We start from the raw sequence: 24,429 nt of genomic DNA on the forward strand, positions 1-24,429 counted from the left end.
TGCCCTATGTAGTGAGTGCAATGTCCAATATTTCCCTCTGAAATTAAGTGATGTATAATGTAGGATAAAATGCAAATACTCGAGTAAAGTACGAGCACCAGAGACTTTGTTACTTCACACCACTAATGTATTAAGAAGCCTACACAAATGACTTTACTATACTTGTGTGGGAATAGTGTGGGACAGCCTACCCTCGTGCCCCGCTGATGCCACTCAGGCTGGAATGCTGAAATAGCGCGTGAACTATCTTGCCGTTTGATTGAATGCTGTATCTTTGATGGTGACAAGCGGCTGCTGCTGTTGCTTGCGTGACTTGTAACGTACGTGACGCCGCACCACCTCCCTCCTCTCTCCTCCCTTTGTGCAGTTGACAAGCCCCTTCGCGAGCAGGACTGTAACACAGAGCGGTACGTTATACATATGTTACTGAAATACAAGAAAGCTGACATTTTATTTACTGCACAACTCTGCCACTGCTATCAGCCGGCGGATTGTGACCTCCGGAGCCCGGAGATGTCCGTCTCATTCATTGATTTTTAACTGGAGTCGCGTGCAGCTCGACGTGCAGCAGAGATGCTAGGCCTGTGAACTGCTGTTAGCTTGGTGGCTAATGTCGGTCATTTGACAGTGCAGGTACCAGTGGTGTGCAGGTATTTAGCTAGCTAGAAATAAAGAAGCTTACGCTTTTACTCTCGTGACACAGTGACTTACGGGCTCCCTGCCGGCCAACCTGCCATATGGTTAACTTACTCACTGGAGACACTTGCCCGCTCTCCACCTTGATAGCTAGCTAACGTTAATGCTAATCTTTTAGCAGGCTAGGGCAGGGAGATGCTGCTTTCACTGCTTTCATAAACCTCTTTGTCTGAGTCAAGTGGCCGTTGCTGTAACATATTCACTCCTAGAAGGAGACTAGACTTTTCAAATCAATTGTAGGTCGGACTCACAACTCAATTTCCCTGATTTAGTCTAAGGTGGTGCTGATGGGTGAAGGGCAGTGACATCCCAAGTTGAGATGCTAAGTCAAGTGCAACATTTCATGATTTATCCTCATCAGGCTATGGGATTGGTGCCTTCTTATTTTTGTAAATGTATTTGGTGTAAAGATATAGCTTTCTTTAACCTAAAGTATTTAAGGTTTACACAGGACACCCCAGTGACAAGACTTTGCAGGGTATCACATATACGGGATTGTCCTACTCCTAAGTCCTCTGGCGTCTGTGTATGTGTGTTAGCACAGGGTTAATAGCTTAGTGTGTATGTTATTTTTTTTTTTTTGTGTATGTGTTAACAGGCACTGCATATATGACATTAGTCCACTTCCTGTCCAAGTGCTTTTTCAATGACCACAGTGTGATGACTGGTTTCAGAGGGCTGCCCATGCGGATATCCTGAATGATTCAGGGGAGCTAGAGCTGGACATGGGCCTTAAAACATGCCAGCGATAGACAGACATTTATTGTGTCAGAGCCAGTGCTGGGTGCTGAGAAACATCTGGGTCCCAAACATGCACAGGCGTGCAATGCTGTAAATGTGTTAGTCATATTATAATTGGAGTAAAAGGGAGCAGTTGTTTATAAAAGGTGAGGCTTCCCATAAACTTGATTGATCGAGCTTGAAGGAGATAAGTGGACATGTTGTACTAGTAATGCACTGAAGTAAAAATTTTCTGAGGTTATTTTGGTCATTGGCAGGTAGAATAAACTTTAACTCATTAATGTAATTTTAATAGAATCTCCCTGTGTTGCTTTCAGACTTTACAATATTAAACAGATGTACTTTTTTTGACAAATGTAATTGGAGAAAAATTGCTCAATGTTCTGTTGTGTTATGTTATGTTAAACCACATTTTATCATACAGAAATATACATGAGAATACTGTAGAATAGTTGCAGTTCTTGTGACTCAAAAAATGTTCATTAAGAAATTGTAAACCCTGACGTTGCTATTCACTTGGTGAACTGCTCAAATTCCTGTTCTATCTACAACCAATATGCACATGTATGTTATCAATAGGCCTGTGCAACTTCTGTACCTTGATAACTGTTGTGCTATTGAAAAATGAAATCTACATGTGTTCTGTTGTGGAAACAGACACGTCTTGCACAACTGGCTGTTCAGGAAAATGAAGGACAAAGCCGTGCACACATACATGAGAGCAGCCAATCCAGAGGGTTGGCAAAGAGTCTGCTTTGTGCTACAGTCTGTGGCCTTCATTGTTCTTTCTGAACCTGGCTTCATCCACTTTGAAACATCAAGTTTGAATGACTATAATGTCAAAATCTAAAATGTCAAGTAGTTTGAAACAAAATGGGGATCGGGTAAGGAATCAGTGAATGTATTGACAATGTACTGGCAAACAGGATCCAGAATGAACCTTTTGGTCTACCGGCCAGTGGCTGGTAAACAAAAATAATTTACCGGGCAAAATATTTTTCTATGGGAAATAAACCTCAATATGATATAATGTACAGTGATAAAGTGTTTCTTTTGAAAGCATAGAGTACTTTTACTTTTTATACTCAAGGTATACAAACACATAATAATTATATTATATAGTTACTATGTTTTCCAACAAGTTAGGTTAGCACACCCACAGCCTAACTCTGCTGCATTACCGGCTGAGCCTCCTTTAAGGAACGTGACCTTTTGGGTAACCTGGGAATGTGTCTAGACTGGCAGGTTTGTTGTGGGAAGAGAGTGTCTGTCCCGGTGTGTGAGAGAGGTATCGGCACGATGCCACAGTCACAGAAATGTTTGTGTTTGCTGAAATTAACAGCTAATGACAAAGTGTGATAGCTGCATACAAGCTGGCCTCTGTTCTGACGGGAATGCAAGTTTCAATGAGTGTGTGTGTGTGTGCAAGTGTTTAGCTCATGTAAGCCCATAACTTCATCAGATTTGTTCCATTGCTATCCATCAGTGACCTCCAGTTGGTTGCACTTTCTCTCCCCACACACATCACATCTGATCTGTCAGTTTACTTTTCTGCTTCAGTGGAGTTTACTGTGTCTTTCCCTCTGCTGTGTTACTGTGGGCTCTGGCTGTCCTAAAGCTGTAACACAGAGGGAAGACAGCAGGGATGTTATTTACAGAGAGACTGTTGTAATTCTTTGTATTTTCTGACTTGTTCTTAGTCATAGCCTTGATTATCCCTTTCTCTTTGCAGATAATGGCTGTACCTCCCACCTACGTTGACCTTGGAAAGTCTGCCAAGGATGTTTTTACCAAGGGATATGGTAAGCACAGAGCAGCAACCATACTCCCTTATTTCATCAACATTTCAGCAGTATGATGAAGAGGGAAGGCTTTAAATCATCATTAAACACTTGATAAAGCTCCTCAAGAGCCACAGAAGACATTATACAACTATTTTCATAGGCCTGATGTGTAAAATCTGCGTGGTACACCTTTTTAGTGGAGGATACTTGCATGCTATTGTGTAGAATTTTTAAACCTCAATATGTCATGGGATTGCAAAACCCAGGTAAAACATAAAAGTTCTGGTGCCATGATGGAGACCATTGATAGCCTCTACTACTTCACTAGAGTAATACCTTGTTAGCACTAATGTTTCTGTAAATCAAGACATAAACTGTGAGGCATTTTATCGCATTAGCTTCGTTCTTTTAAGTTTTTCTCAGTTGCTTCATCAAAGAGGGCAACTGTGATAGAATTAGTTTCTAGTTTTATTTCCTTACCATTCTATTTACTATCATTTAAATACCTCATGCCAATGGAACAAATACTTAAATGTTTATCACTCAAGGACATTTCTTGCAACATTCGATGCTACTCTTTCACTCAGGGAATGAAAGCAACTGATTCAAACCAGTTCATGTACTGTTTATAGCTTACCGCTAGCTGAACACATGTTGAGGAGTAGTACAGAGCAGTTAAAGTGAATGTCGTTGGGTGTGTTTTGTGTATACACACAGCTGTGCTCCAAGGGTTACTGAATGATGTCCTTCATCTAGCATGAAGGCTGAATCACAAGCTCGCCAGTGACTGTAATTTATTACCGTGTCTTTAACTGTAGGTTTGTTAGGTGGTGGTCACATGGAACATTTGGATCACCTTCACAAAAAAGCTTTAAAACTAAGAGGAGTTGAGTAGTTGTGACAATTGTTCGTTCAGTGAGAACTGCAGCTTAGGATGAAGAGAGACAGTGTTAAGTGAAGGGGAGGCTGGGACGAGAGAGTACCAGGCCAGAAAGTACATGAACATGGAGGTCTAATGCTGGGTACAGCCAGGAATGGGGCTTTAGAGTTGAGCCAGAATCTGTTTAACCAACCCTCTAGCTATTATTCATAACTGACAGCACTAATGTTCTCACAGAATCTACATCAAATCAATACACACGTTCAGTCAGTGGATGACTTTAAATTTACTCTGGAGGCTGATTAATGGGTATCTCACAGACACTAATCAATTACTTGATTTAATGTGATAAATAGAATTAGAAAAAAATATAATTTTGCATGGTTAGGACTAATAGTTTTGGCATTAAAGTAGTATTTGTTTTTAAGAACTGTCCCGTTTTTGCCACTTTGATAATAAAATGTCTGATCCTTATTGCCATCCCATCATCATTTAGATTTTTTATTTAATGCTGTGTGTTTCAGGCTTTGGGCTCATCAAGCTGGACTTGAAAACAAAGTCTGAGAATGGACTGGTAAGTCGTCACCAGTCACGATCACTTTCTCAGAGCTTTGTCAGAGCTACCACTCCAGCTGTCCTATCATAGCTTAAGAGGCTCCTAGCTGATAATTAAGTGGCTGTTTATCTGATCTCCTAAATGCTGCTAAGACCCCCTGGCCTCTGCTGCCTAACTGATGTGATCTTTATTTTTTAATGGTGTTTGAGAAAATGCTGTGTCAAAACAATCAAATACATGGACGTCTCAGTCTACTTAAGGTTTAATTTCAATTTATTTCTTGACTTTGTAAACTGACCCTTTCAGAATTTTAGATGAAGTTTATGCTTTAGAGTTGGAAACACCAAATCTAGGTTTTCAATTTTTGTTCATTTGTCAGCTGAATTTTTAAGAAATGTGTTGCATGGTAACATACCTGGTTGGTCAGTAGGAATCTGATACAAATACTATCACCCGCAGGAGTTCACCAGCACAGGCTCAGCCAACACTGAGACCAGCAAGGTCGCTGGATCCCTGGAGACCAAGTACAAGTGGGCGGAGCACGGCTTGACCTTCACAGAGAAGTGGAACACCGACAACACCCTGGGGACCGAGATCACCCTTGAAGACCAGGTTAATAAATGTGTATTTGGGTTGCTTTTTGTAGTAACATATATTCCTTTGCCTATATTCATTAAAGCCTGTCACTCAAGTAGTGTGTGTAATTTTCCTTGTAAATTGGGCTGTAGTTTCATCTGATGAACAAGTAATGGTAAGTTTAATAAAACTTTCTTACCTTTTCCACAGTTGGCTAAAGGGCTGAAGCTGACGTTTGATTCCTCCTTCTCGCCAAACACCGGGTAAGAACAGCTGAGTGAGAAAGTATTTCTTCATGTGCTTTTAGAGCTACAGTGAAAAGGTACAAAAAGTTCATCGCTAAATATAATTTAAATGGCCTCATTTTACTTTTCCTGGGTCATTTTTTGCTCTTTGCCAATGTGAACAGGTAGCTGCATGTACATGAGGCAAAGACACGGGCAGAGACAGATGTTCAAAAAAAAAAAAAGTTTACTATTTAGCTAGCATACCTGATAAATACTTGATCAAGAAAGCTACCTGACAGTTTTCTAAAAAATGTTAAATTTTTACCTGCCAATTCAGTACTCTATAGTTACAAGGTAAAACTTGGATACACAAAAAATATTTAGCTAACATACATTAAGGTAAAATGAGTCTGTTTAAAATCAAAGCAGTGGTGAGGTACAGCGGTTAAATGCACAACTGCTGACTAACTTTAGCTGCTACAGTGTGGGTAATGGTGCCAGTTGAAGTCATGAAGGAACCCTGCTCTTAAAAGTGTGTAAATAAATAAAGGCCCCATTGCAAGGAGCACTAGTATTAAGCCCCTTTTCCACTGCACAGTACCAGCTCGACTCAACTCGACTCACCTTTGTTTGGTTTTCCATTGCGGAAAAGTTGTACCTGTACCTGCTTCCAGGTACTTTTTTTCATATCACCTCCATCGAGGTTCCAAGCGAGCTGAGGGATACTAAAATGTGACTTGAAAACACAGCAGACCGCTGATTGTTCAGAGAGAATATTCACTATTCACTGCATCATCATTGCGTGTGCCAGACAGAGGCCAGCAACATAAAGTTTTATATTTTACAGTTTTCGTATGTAATTTCATCACTAAATCCACTTCTGAGAAGTTTTGAGGTGAGAAATCAGCTGTGTAGATTTCGAATATTGACAGTTTTAAGAGTAAAAGTGATGGTGAAACAAAAATGTGCTTGAAAGTTTTCGGAGTTGAGGAGCTCCGCAAGTGGCGGTGGGAGAAGCCTGCGCCAACCCGCGGGAGGAGCTAGCAATGCCGGCCAGCCGCCCGCTCACAGAGCCCTCTGCTCCCGCCGTCACACACCCGCTGCAGCAACAACGGCAGAGGAAAACACAGCTGGAAGGTTTTCATACCGCTTATCTGTCTTTACATTCTGAGTAATGTTGAAACTTTTTAACTTAAATCAAGAGAAAGCTGTGTGGATCGCTGGTGTGTGTGTCGCATCGAACCTTATGTCGCGGCAGTTGTGTGTGGCGTCGCTATGACGACCAGCTACATTGAGGGGTACTATCTCTGGGTACTATCTGCAATGGAAAACGGAGCACGGCCAAGTTGAGGCGAGGCGAGTTGAGCTGGTACTGGAAATGGAAAAGCGACATTTCTGTCACACTGTCTCTAAAAATGGCTCTTATGTGTGACTTAAAGGTGAGTCTCTAGCCCTGATAAACCGCACTGTCACAGCAGTGAGATGTTTCTAGCTTGGAAGTGTTTGCTTTTGACATTAACAACCTGCTCTCTCTCCCACAAATCCTGCCAGCAAGAAGAGCGGCAAGGTCAAGACAGGCTACAAGTGCGACCACATCAACCTTGGCTGTGACGTCAACTACGACATCAATGGTACAGCTGTCCACGGTGCAGCAGTGGTGGGCTATGAGGGCTGGCTGGCCGGCTACCAGATGACCTTCGAGGCTGGCAGGAACAGGGTCACCCAGAGCAACTTTGCGGTTGGATACAAGACTGACGAGTTCCAGCTCCATACGAATGTGTAAGACTACATGAAGCAGCACATGGTCATGAGTACTATGCTAGCATACACACTTCAGAAACACACATGCAATTCTAATGTATCACTCAACCAATGTGGCTTCTCCTCATCTTTGTATATTATTTGTTAGAATAACATTATAAATAGTCATGGCATACAATAATCATATAAGTGCTGTTAAGTTAAGCTAGTAAGGAAAGTGAAAGTATACTGCCCTGATTTTGAATCTAAAGTTGAGCTAGTGGGGAAAAGACATCAGGAAAAGCAGCTATGTTTCTAAATAAGCATGTATACTTAGTTTTCAGTTTGATTCTAAGCTAACTATGCATAAAACCATACATTCTGATATTAGGTTAGTGTTTGTTTCCTGTGGTACTTGAACGTAAGTCACAGGCTAAAGGTTTTAGCAACAAGTGAAACAACGGAGTCCAGACAACAAGTGTTGTAGTACTCGAGACCGGTCTTGGTCTCAACTGGTCTCTCTCCCACAAATCGACATTAAAACACCCACATACAAACACTAATAGCTGAAATCAATGTTAGCATCTTTATTCAACAGTGCTTTTCCATGCTTATGATCGCGGGGAGGGGGGACAGTCGCTAACGGGAACAACACATGTTTAATTAGGGTTATTGGTTGAATTCAAAGCAGTATGTTTTCCATCCAGTCAAAGTTAGGATGTTAACAAATAAATCAGAAAATGCAAAAGCAATTTATTCCCAAAGTTATGGTCTTACATTTTAGCATCGCCTCAGCTCGTTTGGAACCTCGACGGAGGTGATACAAAAAAAGTACAGGTACAACTTTTTCACAATGGAAAACCAAACAAAGGTGAGTCGAGTCCCACAAACCACTTTTTGATGGCCTTGGTCTCATCTTGGACTCGATTGCATTTGTACTCGGTCTTGGACATTGAGGACTCTGGATTTTATTTCAAGACAGGTCAAGACCATAACTTTGGGAATAAATTGCTTTTGCATTTTCTGATTTATTTGTTAAAATCCTAACTTTGACTGGATGGAAAACACATTGCTTTGAATGCAACCAATAACCCTAATTAAACATGTGGTTTTCCCGTTAACGACTGTCCCCCCTCCCCGCGATCTTAAGCATGGAAAAGCAGTGTTGAATAAAGATGCTTATGTAGATTTCAGCTATTAGTGTTTGTATGTGGGTGTTTTAATAGGAATGTGGATCTTTCAGATCAATTTGAGAAGTACCTATGATCACGTTTCACATTTTACCGTGTGTCATGTAATGTGGGGAACTGGTCTTGGTCTTGACTCGGTCTTGGTCTCGACTTGGCCTCAGCCCCTAAAAGTCTTGGTCTTGTCTTGGTCTCAAACTCTGGTCTTGGTGTTGACTTGGTCTCGGTTTGGGCGGTCTTGACTACAACACTACAGACAACTGACTTTGACTAGAAACAAGTCTTCAAACTGTTTTTGTTTGTCTGACCACTTTGTCGCCCATTTGGCTGTCTGCAAGTTATTTTTACACCCAGGTGAAGGGATTTACTATATTGCAAGTGAGCTGAAGTGAGTGGTTGGCAGGCTTAAAGGGCCTCAGTGAAAAGGTGGAGTGAGGGCAGTGTTGGGGGGAGAGAGAAAGCGAGAGAGGGAGGGACGGACAGGGCACAGCATTAGTCTTGTTTCCTGCTGTGCCCCTGGCCAAGCCTGTCTGTTTCAGTCTGCAGCTGAAGCGGTTATGTGAGGTCAGACAAAGTGTAATGTAGGCTTTACATCAGTGATAGTGCTCCCATTTGAGGAGCACTTTCACAGACACGCAAGACACCAAGTAAGGCATTCGCATTGTTTACAACACACAGAACAATAATTTATCCCTTTGAGGGGAAAATATCACCTATATGGAAACGGTATTTTGTTGCATTTACTTTTGTTTCAATATTCTATTTTCCCTCAGAAATGATGGAACTGAATTCGGTGGTTCCATCTACCAGAAGGTGAATGACCAGCTGGAGACAGCCGTCAACCTGGCCTGGACTGCCGGAAACAGCAACACCCGCTTTGGCATTGCTGCCAAGTATCAGATTGATCCTGATGCATCTTTCTCTGTGAGTAGTGTGTAACCTGTTGTAGTAGTAGTAGTAGTAGTATAGTAACATTCTGCATAATTACTTTATTGATCCCTGGTAGGAATTTGCAAGTAATTTATTATACAACACATATATCACACAACAATACTACATTGTTGTTTATAAGCTAGAAAAGAAAAAGTCAAAAAAAAAATCAGACATTCTGGGTGTCAACGATATGAACGAAGACGCACCACGAATAGTCATTATGTTGCTCCATTCAAATCTTTGCTGCATGCCTTGTTTGACCAACTTGGAAGGATGGATGCCAGTCTGTGTCAATACAAGACGTTTAGTGGGCCATGAGAGAAGCCTCATCCAAGCCAAAATGGCCAATGGGAGGAGTGTGTCTGCTACAGACAGGCTAATTTAGTCCTGTCAATCACATTAGTCCTTAAATCCCACTTGCAGCAGAGCCAGTTAGTGTGCATGGTTGTTTGTTAGTGGAATTATATGTATTTTCTAACAATTATTGCATGCCATTACACGTAACAAGTTTATAACGTAACCAACATGCTATTCTGAATTGAAACTGTCAGTGGTGGCACTTCTTTGAATTATAGCATCATCAGCATTCATTTATTATGAATCGCAGTTCAGGTGTTTTATGGAGCAGGTAATAAATTACCCAGAATTGGCCTGATGAAGTTATCTGTTAGTAATGTGGTGTTATCTGTGAGATTTTCATCTGTGGTTCCCACACAGGCCAAGGTGAACAACTCCAGCCTTGTTGGTCTGGGCTACACTCAGACTCTGAAGCCAGGTGAGTGAAATCTAATATAACTTCAAGTGCCTATATGGGCTGAAACACTGACCATGTTTACAAAGCTTTAGAGTACACCTTGATCAGATTATGGCTCCCTAGCAGAGTTTTGTGGCTCATTTTGATATACATAAACTATTTGAGAAAGCATGCTACTACTCATAATTCTACATTTATGCGCAGATGAAAATAGAACAGTTATTAGAAGAGTTGTGATGGCTTATGGCTTTATAGCCAACAAATACAATTTCTCAAAGGTGAACAACAGTAGCGACACTAGAGAAAGATGGGTTTTGAGGTTGAATGCTGGGGAGAAACTGAATTGATTGAGTTTAGAGGTTAGATCTTTGATAAAGCATAATAGTTCAGTGAGTAACCTGTGAAATCCAAATACTGTTTCATGCAGTTTGGAGGATTAAGTAGCAAACAAATTTATAAATTTAATTTACACCCTATAAATTGCCTTGTCTGTGCACTGCGTATCTTATCGTGTATGTGTATGGGTCTGTTTCTGCAGGCATCAAGCTGACACTCTCTGCACTCCTGGATGGCAAGAACATCAACGCTGGTGGCCACAAACTTGGTCTCGGCCTCGAGTTCCAGGCATAGGAGGGGGAGGCAGACGCTCCTCCAGTCCTCGTTCCACACACGCATTCCCCACAAAAACAAAAATCAAAATCCTTTTATTGATTAGCTAGTTCTCACAAAAATCCCTCTTTCCCCTAGACATGCTACAGCTGGAATCAAGACAGCATAAAGGTCAAATCGTTCTTGCAACGATCTACCACTTTTAAAGGACCACATTAAGGGAAAACTATATTTTCAAAATAAAGAGCCAAGTTCAGAACAAAACTATAACCATGTAACAGAAAGTTTTTTTTCTTGAATTGTGTAGCTTGCAAGGGAAAGTAGCCTGGAGTGCATTCATGTTGGCCTCACTCTTTGTCACTTCACTACATTCATGCACAATGCTTTAATTTGTGTGTGTCTCTGCTTTCCAATGCAGATAAAAGGGAAAGTAAAAACTACATCAGCCCAAAACACAGAAAGGGCCCTACACAGTCAGCGTACAGTTGATTAGTTACACCACCAGATGGTGCTGTTGCATAGCGCCACTAAGCACTCCTTGGTCAAAAGTTGTAATAGTGAAATAACAGTTTTATTTTCACACTTCTGCACTGGAGAGCTCTTGTGTCTGTCTTGATATATTAGACATTGGAAAGGGTTAGTTGTCCCTGATGTAAGCAGCTGTCAGTAGCTCTAAGAGGCACGACACCCCAATGTGTACATTCTGTGTTTTCGTCTCACTTGTTATTTGTGTCTGTGCATTTGGTGTGAAACATGTCTTTTGTTACATATAGCAAAAAGAATATTATTTTATTGACAGTCTTACATAGTTTTATCCACATGTGATAGCTTACGAAGGCAAAGACGTGGCAATTCTTCCTGGTCGAGCTAACGAAAGGAAACTTATCATGCACTCTGAATGAAGAAAATGATGAAAATAAATAAATACAGTGGACAAGAAATGGTAGTCTTCCATAACTGGTTATGGGAATCATGCATAGTGTACTTGACAGTATTGTTGTTCCCTGAATTAAATAAAGAACATCTTGAACCAGTTTCTGATGTATATTTCTTATGCAATTTGTCACATCACATCTTGTGATAATTACAGCATACCGCAATTGCCCAGGCCCAAGGCCACCTGTTAAATTTGTCAAATTAAAGTCCAAAACCAAAAGATTTACAATGGCATGAAATAAACCCAGCAAATTTTAACATATTTTCTTGGCAAATGACTGGAAAGATAAGTGGATTGGATGTAAGGAGATCATTTGAATGTGTTTGAAGATATTTCAGAATTTCTGTCCTGTCCTGGGCCTTGGTCAAGAGGATTACAACATCACTACTTCCCACAAATCCTAAAGGGAAACCCCGTTGTTCAATGCAATGAGTTTGCAGTGTTTTTCTGAAGCACTATGCCCCCAAATCTAAAACAAGTTCCTCTCACATCAGTGTTATAACATTTGCATAAAATTTTTTATCAAGGAGTTGGACATCACTGGGGTGTAATTGACCCCAAACATAAGTACTGTCATTTGTATAACTGCCATGAAATAGTTCCTCTTTCGGTGTAATAACAATGCTTTATGGTAATTTCCATATTTTTGCACCTCTACCCAGGACCGTTTGTACCAAAATTACGGAGCTGGGGAGAGAAAGTAATATTCTGAGAAAACAGTCGTAAATTTACGAGAAAAAAACTGATATTATCTGAGATTAAAGTGGCAAAATTGTGAAGAAGAAAGAAATTATATTCTTTGAGATTAAAGTCGTACATTTATGAGAAACGTCATTAATTCATTCAGTCATCAATAACACAAGACAAGAGTGAGTCAGTGCAGACAGAGGAGAGTGAGCTTTCAGACAGATAGGCAGATATGGGGGATTGCATCAATGCTACTTGAAAGCATGTGTCACATCTTAATCATTTATAAATGTCTGCAGTCCTTCCCCAATTTTCTTTTATGATATTGGTCAGAAGAAGTGTCTCAAGATGTATCTTGGTGAAAGTAGCTCATGTTGTTATTAACATATGTATGACCTGTTTTTAAGAGAATAGTGCCCTTAATAACAAATACACCTGAAAAATAGTGTTTTCTGATTTTTTTCTCACAAATTATGACCGCTATAATCTCAGAAAATATTGGGTTTTTTTTGTAAATGTGTAAGTTTTTTTTGTCTCGTATCGTAATCTCTGAGAATACCAAAATTTTCTTTCTCTTAAATGTAGGCAATTTAATTTTTTTTTCTGGAAATAACACTCCCTTCCCGTTTAACCTACAATGACCCTAATGTTGTCATAGATTTGTGACCAATGGAAGGATAAACACTTTTCCACATATTTGCTTTTTAAAGGTCAGAAGAAAGGTAAAAAAGAAAAATATTGATTTATTTTGTGATTATTATTATTCCACATACAGCAGCGGGGGTTGTGGTCCCCAAATAATGAGGCTGTCAAAGAGTTATATAAATATTTTATTTATAGGCCTTAACCAGTTCATGAACAAGTACAGCAGGAATTTGAAGGGTGAATGACTCAGACCAGTCAGACCTCATTCTTTTTATATCTGAGACCCACACAAACATTCACTCACTCTCTTTCTCTCTCTCACACACGCGCGCACTGACGTCCTGCACGTAGCCATGCTAAACCACGCCTCTTCAGTCAGTTACGCATCAACATGGCGACGTGCGGGAAGATGGTGCGAACCAGGAGAAATGTTTGCGCTCTTTTTGTGGTGGTTTTTCTCCAGCTGTTTGCCAGCGGCTGCCTGTCAGCTCCTCTTAACAACAATACGGAAAGTATGTTATACTACTGTTTGAGATTATGACTGTTTTAAACCAACCAACAGGACTGCTTGTTAGCTAGTCCGTGTAAGGTAACGTTAAGCTAGCTAACGTAGCTAGTGGTCTAGTACGTCAGGCTTTCAACCGCAGGTCAGGTGAGAGGGACGATGACGATCCGTCTGTTTGGGCTGTACGTCATAAAATAGTATTTTAACTGAAGTACTTATCTAAGTAGGCTATTGCAGAGCAGTTCAACAAAGTCATTTCCCAAATATAAGGAGTTATGTGATGCTCAATGACCCTCTTGTTTTGAAATGTCAATTGAAATGTTAATTAACAGTCTAACGTTAACGTCAAACATACGTTATTTATACATTTATTTAAGTGCTAAATGGAGCTAGATAAAATGTTGTTTTGTCTAGCTCCATAGTCTACAGAGACAATAAGGTAGGGTCATAACAAGCGAAACCCGAAAACAGAAGTAATATTTTTCTGATCAAACCTCCAGCTCGACAAATTTACAAGCAGCGCAAACTTATATTTCATATAACATAACGTGATGTTTAGTTCGATCAGTTAACTTTAACATCTGTTATCTGCTAAACCATGTCAACGTTGCATTAGATAAGTTAGTCAGCTCTGTGGTTCCTCCCGGGGGATTCCTGAGCAACAGTGATTTGTGGTTGTCAGATAAATTGACTTGGTCCAGGTGTCCATGTCATATATCTGAGCTGTTAATTGACCCCCTGTCAGTCCAGTAACTCCACTGCTCATTAAACAAAAACCTTTTGAAGTTCACAGTCAAGGAACTGGAGACCACAGTAAAGTCTGTAGCATTGCTTTCAACGGTAGGCTCTGTCTTGCATAAATGGACTTTGACTGTCTGAAGTTTATTGGCTTAAATCTGTTGAGGTAAGGTCAGAGTTGTTGATTTCTTAGACTGTGCCCTTTCAAATGGACATTACATGTCATGTTACTGCATGTTTTGGCAGCTGTCAGGTTGCAGCATTGTGCAAATCTCTGGACTAGGCTGTATCTTGATCATAATATCACTGAAACAGCATATTTTTATAACACAAATATTAACGAATAGGCTATTTTCTCTGGAAATTGTTTCCGTGAAATGTGTATCCAGAATGATCAAACGCATCATAAAATTTGTCAAAGTCTTTTGATCTGACTTTAAAAATGGAGCTCTTCCTTACAATATCCCCATGTAGCCTGGAATTAATTGGTTTAATCTGAATAAAACTGACCCAAGAGCCAAAAGAGTTCACATTTCTCAAGAGGCGAGGATGATCCCCCATTATGTGTTTGAGATGTGTGTTTTTATTATAAACCTACTTCAATATTAAAACATTTGTCAAGAATGACACAGCTCCTTAATCTTAAAGGCTGAATATCCTACATGCTGTTTCCTGCAGCAAAGCATATAACCGATGCTGCAACAAAGATCTCCTGTTTAGTGATTATTTATGCTGGCCAGGGCCCATTTGTATGAATAGTCCCTTTCTTCTCTGAGGGACGTCTTACCCCGTGCTTCAAGTCCCTAGTGTTCTCCTCCTGTCCCTTCCTAAGCAACTCCTCCTAGTCCCACAGGATGAAATAATGTTGACACTTGTTGCTTAAATGGTGTCATTGATTCAGGAAGGCAGGGCAGATGCATGAGTCTGAGTTCAGCTCTCATTTAAAGACTGATTTAGCTGTGTGATTCTGGAAAAATAAAAATTCCTTCGCTTTTTATTAAGGAACTGACAGGTTATGTCATACTGCAACCTTTATAAACTTAATTAGGCTAACATGGATGTATATTCAACCAGCCTGTTAAAATATCTGTCGTAATGGAAATGTATTCAATGCTGTGAACTACACCACATTAAAGGCTTTATAACATTAGGGTAATACACAATAACACATCACATGGAGTCTTTAAAGAAGGAAGTTGTCTCAAACACAATCTGTCATTGTCACCAGTGGTCACATGATTAAGGCAAGTTCTAAGCAAATGCACGTTTTTACACAGTTCCACATGAACAAGCTGCAAAGTACAAATGTCCACTTTGCATGCCTTTCAAGACCTGTCAACTGGGGTTGAGCACCACAATTGTATAATGCTTAATTCACATGCCATCAGATCAAGTCATTTCCCCACTCGCCACCATATGATCAAGTTATTCAACATATAAAGAAAACCGTTCAATCATATATTCTTGAATTCTTATAATGACATTTTACTCTATTACATTTATTTCACAGCTATATTTAGTAGTTACTGCCCAGATCAATATTTTAAAACATTTGATCATCTTTATGAAATAACTATAAAAATAATAGTAATAAATCAGTACTAATAATCCAATAATGTATAAAAAAATACAACTCTAAATGGGGACAGTTTGCATAATGAGTATGTTTACTGTGATACTCTTAGGACTGACCCCGAATAGTCGAAGGTTAGATGCTTCGATGGGTTGAGCCAGATTCGACTGTCAATCTCACAGTTGAAGCTTCGCAGCAAAACAAGGGTCATGCCATTTTGGCGATATGGGGCGTCGGATTTTACATAGAACTACCAGTTTTCTCCCATTAAGTTAATATATAGCCTGTTACAATATCAATTTCAACATATAATGCTGTAAATAAACAGGTTAAAAAAAGCTTATAATAAATTATTTTAAAGTGCGTGAATAAATCCAAAATTACCCTTAATGAAGGGGGCCAGTGCGCATTTGTAGGCATAGCGTGTGTAGCCCAGTGGCAGAGACGGAGCCCCAGCTTCACCGGTGTTGTACCATGTTGTCTCCACCCTGCGGGACGTTTGGATTATTTATCACCATTGATGAACCAATGACTAATGAAGAGATATTTCTTCATAAGATTAAAGCAAAGCTACCCTGTGTACCTTCCCCCAACGCTCGCAATCACCGCGCACAAACACACACTGATTTGACTATCAGTCAACTATAGGCAAGACTTGACAATTCTGACTGGAGTATGTAAATCCTTAGTCAGGGACACCCATAGATACTCTTAAAGGGTAACTTCAGTATTTTCAACCTGGACCATGTTTTTGTGTCTATGTGAATAATTGGGACAACATTTTTTGAAATTGGTCCAGTATTGAGTGAGCACGCTGCAGTTGGCAGCAGCCAAACAGGGCTGCACCGGAATCCTTGCGGGCTATTGCACACCTTCAATGTACGTCAACTAAAGAGCTTGTTTTTGCTACTAACTGGCTCAGGTTGTTATTACAAGTGTTTGACAACATTATGGAAAGAATCCGTATAGAGAGATCTTTTTTTAAGAGAAAGATCATTTTTGTTTAACCAAAACAGTCACTGTATTGCTCTCAAAAACTTTAATTTTGCTCTCTGATCTACTGCTGCCTTGGTCATATTTGTGTTAATTCTGTGACCAGTAACTCCCGTGTTCTGAACAAGCAAGCTAATTATGTAACGTTAGGCTAACTTTATTAACATAAAATATTTTCCCAAGTTCACAATTTCAGCTTACCACAACCACCCCAGTCTTTTTACCTTTGCAAAGTAGTTACAAGAACTGTCCTCCAGCCACCCGGAGCGAGGAGATAAAATCAATGTTGTGTTTTTGATTTGCAGTCTCTTGAAATTACATCATACTTTTCAATCATGATCATCCCTGCATGATATTTGTATGGAGGCAGGCAAAATGAATCTGGTGCTATGATCAGTTGAAATCTTGTTCTTTTGCTTTCTGGGAGGCAAGTCTGTAGGTCTAGGTTTACTCATTGTAACAGTAGTGGTCAGTCAAACATCCCACCTTGATTGAAAATAAATATTTTCTTTAGTGTAAAAACATTTCAAATTAATATGTTCAATGTTTTTAAGGAATATTTTATCAACCTTATATACCTAACATAATGTTTTGCATTGTTATTCCCTCTTACCTGACAGAGTCATTCAAAGTGAATAAGGGGAGCAACGTATCTCAAAATCTCAATTTGACCAGTGTGAACAATGAAACAGAACCTTTGTCAACTAAACCAACTCCAGTGGCTTTGACGGATCCCAAGAACCCTGTAACATCTGCTGGCAATAACTCCACAACAACAGAAGCTGAGGCTCCTAATGATAACCTTACAACACCCATTCAAACAAAAAGGCTTACAGAGAACATCCATCCAGTAGATCCACATGCAGTGGCCGTTTTTGATGACTCTGGTAAGCATCACAACTTTAAAAACACAGTGAACACAACAACAAAGGATATACCAAAAGAACCAAGTAAAGTGCAGGCGTCAGATAAACCTGCTGCTCCTAAAACCACCTCCACAGAAGCTCCCACCATCCGTGTCACAACCCCTGAACCAACCAAACCTGTAACGGAAGTAGAGGCACCTGACTCTGAATTCAAACCCTCCAACACACCAAACCCACCCCCAGTGCAGAACACTGACGCAGACACTCTGCAGACAACTGACGAAGGACTGAAATCTCCCTTCGACGAGGACTATTACAATAATGACAACGGTGACAACGATGATCCCTACGAGGAAGGTAATGACAGTGACGACACATTTGAAGGCAATGATGACTTCAAAGACCAGACTGTGGCAAGTCCTCAGCAGCCAGATGGGATGGAGAGGACCCGTTTAAAGGGAGCAGAGACCTACAACACAGAGGATGAGGACTCCCACTTCTTCTTTCATCTGGTCATCCTAGCTTTCCTCGTGGCAATTGTTTACATCACCTATCACAACAAGAGGAAGGTGAGTAGTGGTCGGCCTCTGCCAATATTTAGATAACAGGGCGGTTGATGGCTGAAATATAATTCCAGTGTTTCCCCTACAGGGTCGAAGTCCACCCACCATAGTCTCACAAAATCCTGTGGGAAATTCTGATATCAAAACAAAGAATAGTCATGTATAATTACATTATTCTATGCAGAGTACAGTGCCCGCCCCCCCAAAAGCTGTAGAAATTGCCTCCTCAGAATTTGTGGAATTTGAAAATGCAGTTAACTGTAAAACACGGAATATCATGGAATCTGTTAAAATTTATAAAAATCAGGAGATTCCCTAACATTGCCATTGGGCTAAAGTTTGTCAGAAGTGGCGTCATTCAACTACATTATTCTCTACAGTATAACAATACATATTTAACACTAGCTAGTTATGGTGTTAAGAGTAGATTATAGGGGTGGGAGAAATAATCGATTCTTAGATGCATCGCGATGTGAACGTGGAAGAATATGAATCGATTAACAAATGTCTAAAAATCGATTATTTAAATGTTAATTGATGACGTAATGTTGACGGAACGCAAATGGCGGAACTGGCAGAAGTGCAGCGCCCGGACCGTCTGTGGAGCGCACACAACAGAGAGACCGTAGCTGTTTCTCAATACCGAGTTCGCCAAGTTCGGACTGCTGTACTTTAAAGCTCGGACTTGGCAAGTTCAGCTTGCTTTTTGGCGGCGAAATGCATTCTGGGATATCTGGCGATCCGACGTCCACACAAGTCACCGCCGATATGCAATGCTTCGTTAATGGACACTGGCTCAAACGTACACTTATCCAATTTTGACATTTTATTTTATTTTTCTGATTCAAACTCCTCTGTACAATACATAGTCAATCTATTAATCTTGCTTGGAAAATTCTTTATTCATAGATCAAAATTTATGAAGAACAAACCTCTTTTCAATGTTTTTAAATTTGACTTAAAAAATTATATAGTCTGTATTTCTGGATTAAAGGGTAAATCAGCATCAAAATGTTTACAACATTTATCTAATATAACTTTATAATTAATTTAACTGATATTTATTGTTTGACACTCTGGCTGTATACTTTATTTTTGTTGTTTATAATTGTTTTTTCTTCCTTATGAAAACGTGAACTGTAACTATATAATTCTTGTAATAAAAAACAAAAAAACCAAAACCAAAAAACGGGCGGAACGAGAACACATCCGGGTATTTGACTGTACTTGGCTGTATGCGGACTTTTGAATTGGAACAGTACTTTGGCTGCGACTGATGACGTTTCACAAGAACACAAGATCAGACAAGAACGCAGATTGAGAAACAGCCCAGTGTTCCTCCTGTATTCGGCACAGCACCGCTACGAAATGAATAACCACCCTACTAAAATGTCACCCAGTCATTAGTATCAGTGCACAAGTAATTATTTTAACTCGCACACTGTGAGCATGGTGACACTCGATGCTCGACAGCTCCCTGCGTATCCTGTGTGTGAGGCCGAGCGAGTGCGGCAGAACGTGACGGTGAAAGTTGGCGGAGAAATTTAGCAATAAGTTTCTGCCTGGTAGTAAACGTACAGTGTAGGTCACTGTGTGTCCGTTCATAAAAGACTGTAGTTTCCCCCAACAGCTGGAAAAGTGAAGACTGTTAGCGCTAGCTAACATCTCCCCTGTACAAGGGCTTGCTCCCTGTCCCCCAGACTCCGGACTTTTGTGGACTGAGCCTTGAGCGTCACAACCCCCACCCTCTGGAGCTCATCCCCGCAGAGATCCGAGATGCTCCCTGTCTGGACACTTTCAAAGATCTACTAAAAACCCAGCTCTTTACCAAGTCATTCAACACTGAATTACTTTTTGTTGTTCTGTCACAAACTATGTGGAAAGTGTCCTTGGGTCCTGCAAAAGGCGCTAAAATATTTATTTATTAATGTAACGTTAGCTTAATTATTAATGTAGTAATTAATTAATTAATTGTAACAACCTTAGACTAAACTGGTGTACAGCTCTGTCCTGTATACATACTGTACATCCTGATTATTACATTTCAGTTTTTAGAGGAGTCTGACAACTGGTTGTTAAAGAAATGAGGGACCATGGAGATGAGGTTAATAAAGTAATTTTTAAATTAGAGATGCAAACTAGTCCTTTTAAGCTAATTAGAAGATGTTTCTTTTAGATTTTAATGCTCAAATTAAATGCTTAGTAATTATCCAGGGATCCTGTATAGAAAAAATGATGCATCAAGATGCATCAATAATCGTTTTATAATTGAATCGCAGCCCTCTGAATCGTAATCGAATCGTGAGGTGCCCAGAGATTCCCACCCCTAGTAGATTAGCTGGCATTCAGGATGGGAGAAACATTATAACCTTAGCACTGCATTGTTCTAACAAGATGTCTGGTGGTTTGTTTTAGCCATGTGTAAAATATATATGATTGTATGAAGCATATGGTCAGTATTCATGTGAAGAAAACCTCATGAAATCTTCTATATTAAGCTGGCCCCCAATGTAAATTTGGTTTATACAGCTCAAGTAAGGATTCCCATTATGTAGTCTTTCATCTTTTCTGCTAGCCTGTAAGAAATGATTTTACTTGATCAGCACTTGTACATCTATCAGATTAATTTGATTTCTGTCTGCATTTTGCTTCTTTTCAGATCTTCCTACTGGCTCAGAGCCGGCGCTGGAAGGACGGCCTGTGCTCCCGCAACAGTGTGGAGTATCACCGCCTGGACCAAAACGTCAACGAGGCCATGCCTTCCCTCAAGATGACCCGAGACTACATCTTTTGATCAACGTTCAGAAGAACAGTATGTCCAGATCTGCACAGAGCCAGTTGGCCTTCCTGCCTGAACGGTCGCGTTGTCGAGATGCTGTGCTTTGTGAAGCTTGATGCTTTCTCTTGCTTTAAAGGCCAACTGGTTTGATCTTTGGGATATCATTGTTTGTTCAGTTTTATTTTGTCTGCGTAAAGAGATTTTTACTGTTTATCTATTATATTATTTCCTGTTATTTGTCATTTTGTTTCTAAATTAATACCATCTTGGAATTTAATATTTTGGTGTGTTAGGGGTCTTATATCTGTATTTTTTGGGAGTGTTTCAGCCTTATAGTCCCTCTACTACTTTTTGTTTTGTTTTGCCTCTGGCATATGGTTTTAATATGTTTAATACTCACTTTAAGAGTAGGAAGAATTACATGTTAATGCAACTTAGGTAATTACAACAGTGATTATTTACCCCAAGATTAATAAATATTCTCTCTCAGCAGTTAGCCAAGATATACACTGACACAAAAAGAATTTTACTTTTTCGGTGAGGGGTCTGTTCATGTGTTAAAGCCATTTAATGAAGACCGATACTGTACATTGTTCAGGTTACAATGTACTAATCTAATGTACTAGTCTAAGTATGGGAGACGCCTGTATTGCCTAACTTTGTTTTTGTTCTTCAGTTTATATTTTACTTGTCTTAAATGGTACCTCTTGTACTGCCCAGATTTTGCTATACAGAAATCCTGGGGCTGGCCCTCTTTGTTTTATGACTTCGGTGAAGTCTCTCTCAGTCGTTTTTGGTCTTCATTGGCAAAATGTAATTGCTGTGTTTCCTCATGCTCATACAGAAAGTAAAATGTTTTTGTTACCTCCTGTCAGAGTACAGTTTGATAGACTGGTTCATCACATATTTTGTGTGGCCTGATGTTCATATGAGCACCACACCTTTCCCACAAAACCAAAAATAGAACACATTGTTATTTTTTTCTCACCCATGACTCTTGACTGTTCATCACAGCCACATGTTGTTTTTCTCTCTGTCGCTGTCTCATGCCTTCATTTGTAATGCCATTACTGCCACATGAATCCATATCTTCGTTATCAATCTTTTATCACCACCTGCCAGTTTTTTCAGCTGTCTTGTATGTATACAAGGTGCACAGTGGGTAGATGGATAATGCGATTTGCACTATGCCATTCTGTCATGCTAGCTAGAATGTGAGGGGGAGGAGGTTTCCTGTGTAAATGTGATTGATCAACACTGCTCTTGCAATCAACAGTAGAAATCGTACAATCTCTTTTTTTGTCAATAAAGCACAAATTGTGTACAGTCACCTGCCTTTAGTTTGTTTGATTGATGCTTTTGTTTGACCTGCTCATATGATAAATCTCAGATCCTCTTCTTTTGACAGATTTTTTTGAGTCAGATTAAGAAAGTATTTACATCACAGAGCCTGCTATCTGTCTCATTTTGCAGTAAATGCCCAGCTTAACTGTGTTGGCATCGCTATTAGACTGGACACTTTGCTTGCTAGACAGTGACTTTGATCTCCTTTGATCGTAATAGGCTCAGAAGTTCTATCTTTTTGTTATGACTGTCACATACTGAGCTGAAAGTGTGTGGTTAAAAGCTAATGTATATTTAGAGAGCTAAAAGGTAGAACAGACAAATATACATTTAGCAAGAGCTGAAGTATTCTTTCTCTGCAAAAGACTATTTTCTACATTAGATGCAGCCAGTGGTGGAAGAAGTATTTCGATCCTTTAGTAAAAGTATTAATAACATACTGTGAAAATACTCCACTACAAATAAAGGCACTGAATTTAAACCTTAAGTATGTTAGAAATATCAGCAAAATTTACTTAAAGTATCAGAAGTAATAGTACTCATTCTGTAGTAAAATGGTCCTTACCAGTGTTTTACTATTATATATATGTTTTTGGGTTACCATTACTGGTGCTGGACGTTGTATGATGCCTTTTACTGCTGAAGTTGTTGAAGTTCGAGCTAATTTTAACTACAGTACTTTATATACTGTTGGGTAGTTTAATCAGCAAAACATATTTGTGTCTTGAGCTCAGAAAAAAGCTGTTTTCAGCTTTGTGATGATGCTGTTTAAGAGGTAGGAGAATTTTCTCATTTGGAGATACACAGATTTCATTGGACAGGAAGGGTATGAAAAATCTGAAAAGTAACTTGTCTGATGAATGTTACTCTAGTAAGAAGTACAAAAATTGCCTCTGAGATGTAGTGGAGTCAAGGACCCAAATTTGAATACGTTATTCAGTAAAGCATAATGCATGGAAACCGATACTTCTTCCTGAAGTTGCTCATTATTATTTAGGGAAAAAAGCTAGCCAGGAATGTAATAAACCTCAGTGGGAGAGAGAGGTGGACTGGTTATATTGGGACACAGAGGCAAAGTGGACCAGTTAAAGTGGGGCAGACAGCTGAGAAGACTGGTAATAATATGAAGTGAGAATGGTCAAGCAAAGAAGTTTAACCAAGAGCATATTGTGGAGGACTTCACGGTGAAAAAGACTCAGAATGACGTTCAGACAGCTGAATACAACCACCGCCTACAATGTGGCATTGTTTGCCTGCTATGTGGTGTGTAAAAACTGTGCAGCTCTCTGCTTTACTAAGTGTGTTTGTGGCTGCAGCCTCTTCGGAGTTTGTATTGTTTATTCATCTCTGTGTTGTCTGCTTTGGGGTGTTTTATTTTGCTGTTTAAGTGGCAGTTATTTCATTTCTTTGGCCTAATAATGATTGTTTTACCTACTGCAGGCTACATAGTGCTTTTACGTTTAGTCTCTTTTCTGGTTAATTTTAGTGAGGCTATACAGAGGAAGACGTTTTTATGCACAGGCTGCAAAATCTGTATACAGATATAATTTATTGTTGGTTTGGACATCAGGGCTCGGTGGCTTAATGTTGTTCCACTAGTGTTGCTGGATTGACATTTAATGCAATAGTAGCCCACTGGAATTTAAGATTATTCCCTTCAATTGAAGGTTATTTTTCTATATATTAAATAGATTCTATTTGCAATGCAAAACAGAATCTTTCCCTTTTCTTGAACTTTTTTTTCAGTTTCTGATTGGTCAATGTACCCCAGTTAAGGTTGGGTGGTGGTAGGGTTCAGACAGTTCATAAAACCAACTTTTGTTTAGCGATTTGATGCTTTGAAGGCAAAACTATTGCTAATTAACGTTAGGTAAGAAAATACAACATTTGCACGATTTCACCTTCAACTTCTTTTATAAACAACACCCACGGCCGCTCCTCTAGCAGAATACAGTTACAGAGACAGATACAGAAATGACATCTTTGTACACCTCAAAGTTGCATAATATGGAAGTACTCAAGTTAAGTACAAGAAGCTACCTCGAATTTGCATTATTTTTACCACCTTCACAAAACTCAGAGAGGGAGCGTTACCATCGTTCCAGAGCAGCCACAC

At 39.7% G+C, this 24,429-nt stretch overlaps 2 protein-coding genes across 3 annotated transcripts; both read left to right on the forward strand.

Annotated features, from left to right (window-relative positions):
- Nucleotides 1-279: 279 nt before the first annotated feature.
- Nucleotides 280-11,717, forward strand: vdac1 (voltage-dependent anion channel 1). Of its 2 annotated transcripts, none has more exons than XM_046040468.1 (9): nucleotides 280-407; nucleotides 3,170-3,239; nucleotides 4,626-4,675; nucleotides 5,117-5,269; nucleotides 5,444-5,496; nucleotides 7,012-7,239; nucleotides 9,161-9,311; nucleotides 10,038-10,095; nucleotides 10,613-11,717. In XM_046040468.1, exons 2-9 carry the CDS (start codon nucleotides 3,173-3,175, stop codon nucleotides 10,702-10,704), a joined length of 852 nt encoding a protein of 283 aa, XP_045896424.1. In that variant the 5' UTR covers nucleotides 280-407; nucleotides 3,170-3,172; the 3' UTR covers nucleotides 10,705-11,717. The 2 variants fall into 2 exon arrangements, with proteins under 2 accessions (XP_045896424.1, XP_045896425.1); XM_046040469.1 differs by lacking the exon at nucleotides 280-407 and adding an exon at nucleotides 630-650.
- Nucleotides 11,718-13,306: 1,589 nt separating this feature from the next.
- Nucleotides 13,307-22,299, forward strand: lg23h5orf15 (linkage group 23 C5orf15 homolog). The gene is made up of 3 exons (XM_046040682.1): nucleotides 13,307-13,464; nucleotides 17,382-18,196; nucleotides 20,850-22,299. Exons 1-3 carry the CDS (start codon nucleotides 13,344-13,346, stop codon nucleotides 20,982-20,984), a joined length of 1,071 nt encoding a protein of 356 aa, XP_045896638.1. The 5' UTR covers nucleotides 13,307-13,343; the 3' UTR covers nucleotides 20,985-22,299.
- Nucleotides 22,300-24,429: the final 2,130 nt, after the last annotated feature.

The sequence above is a fragment of the Micropterus dolomieu genome, linkage group LG23 (genome assembly GCF_021292245.1).
Source record: "Micropterus dolomieu isolate WLL.071019.BEF.003 ecotype Adirondacks linkage group LG23, ASM2129224v1, whole genome shotgun sequence".
Lineage (NCBI taxonomy): Eukaryota > Metazoa > Chordata > Actinopteri > Centrarchiformes > Centrarchidae > Micropterus > Micropterus dolomieu.

Bases quoted from the DNA above. Each gene is read 5' to 3' on its own strand.
- vdac1 (XM_046040468.1), top strand. From the start codon at position 3,173: ATGGCTGTACCTCCCACCTACGTTGACCTTGGAAAGTCTGCCAAGGAT. The intron at 3,240-4,625 runs GTAAGCACAGAG...TGTGTGTTTCAG, and splicing joins TGTTTTTACCAAGGGATATG to GCTTTGGGCTCATCAAGCTG. The intron at 10,096-10,612 runs GTGAGTGAAATC...CTGTTTCTGCAG, and splicing joins CACTCAGACTCTGAAGCCAG to GCATCAAGCTGACACTCTCT.
- lg23h5orf15 (XM_046040682.1), top strand. From the start codon at position 13,344: ATGGCGACGTGCGGGAAGATGGTGCGAACCAGGAGAAATGTTTGCGCT. The intron at 13,465-17,381 runs GTATGTTATACT...CTTACCTGACAG, and splicing joins TCTTAACAACAATACGGAAA to AGTCATTCAAAGTGAATAAG. The intron at 18,197-20,849 runs GTGAGTAGTGGT...GCTTCTTTTCAG, and splicing joins CCTATCACAACAAGAGGAAG to ATCTTCCTACTGGCTCAGAG.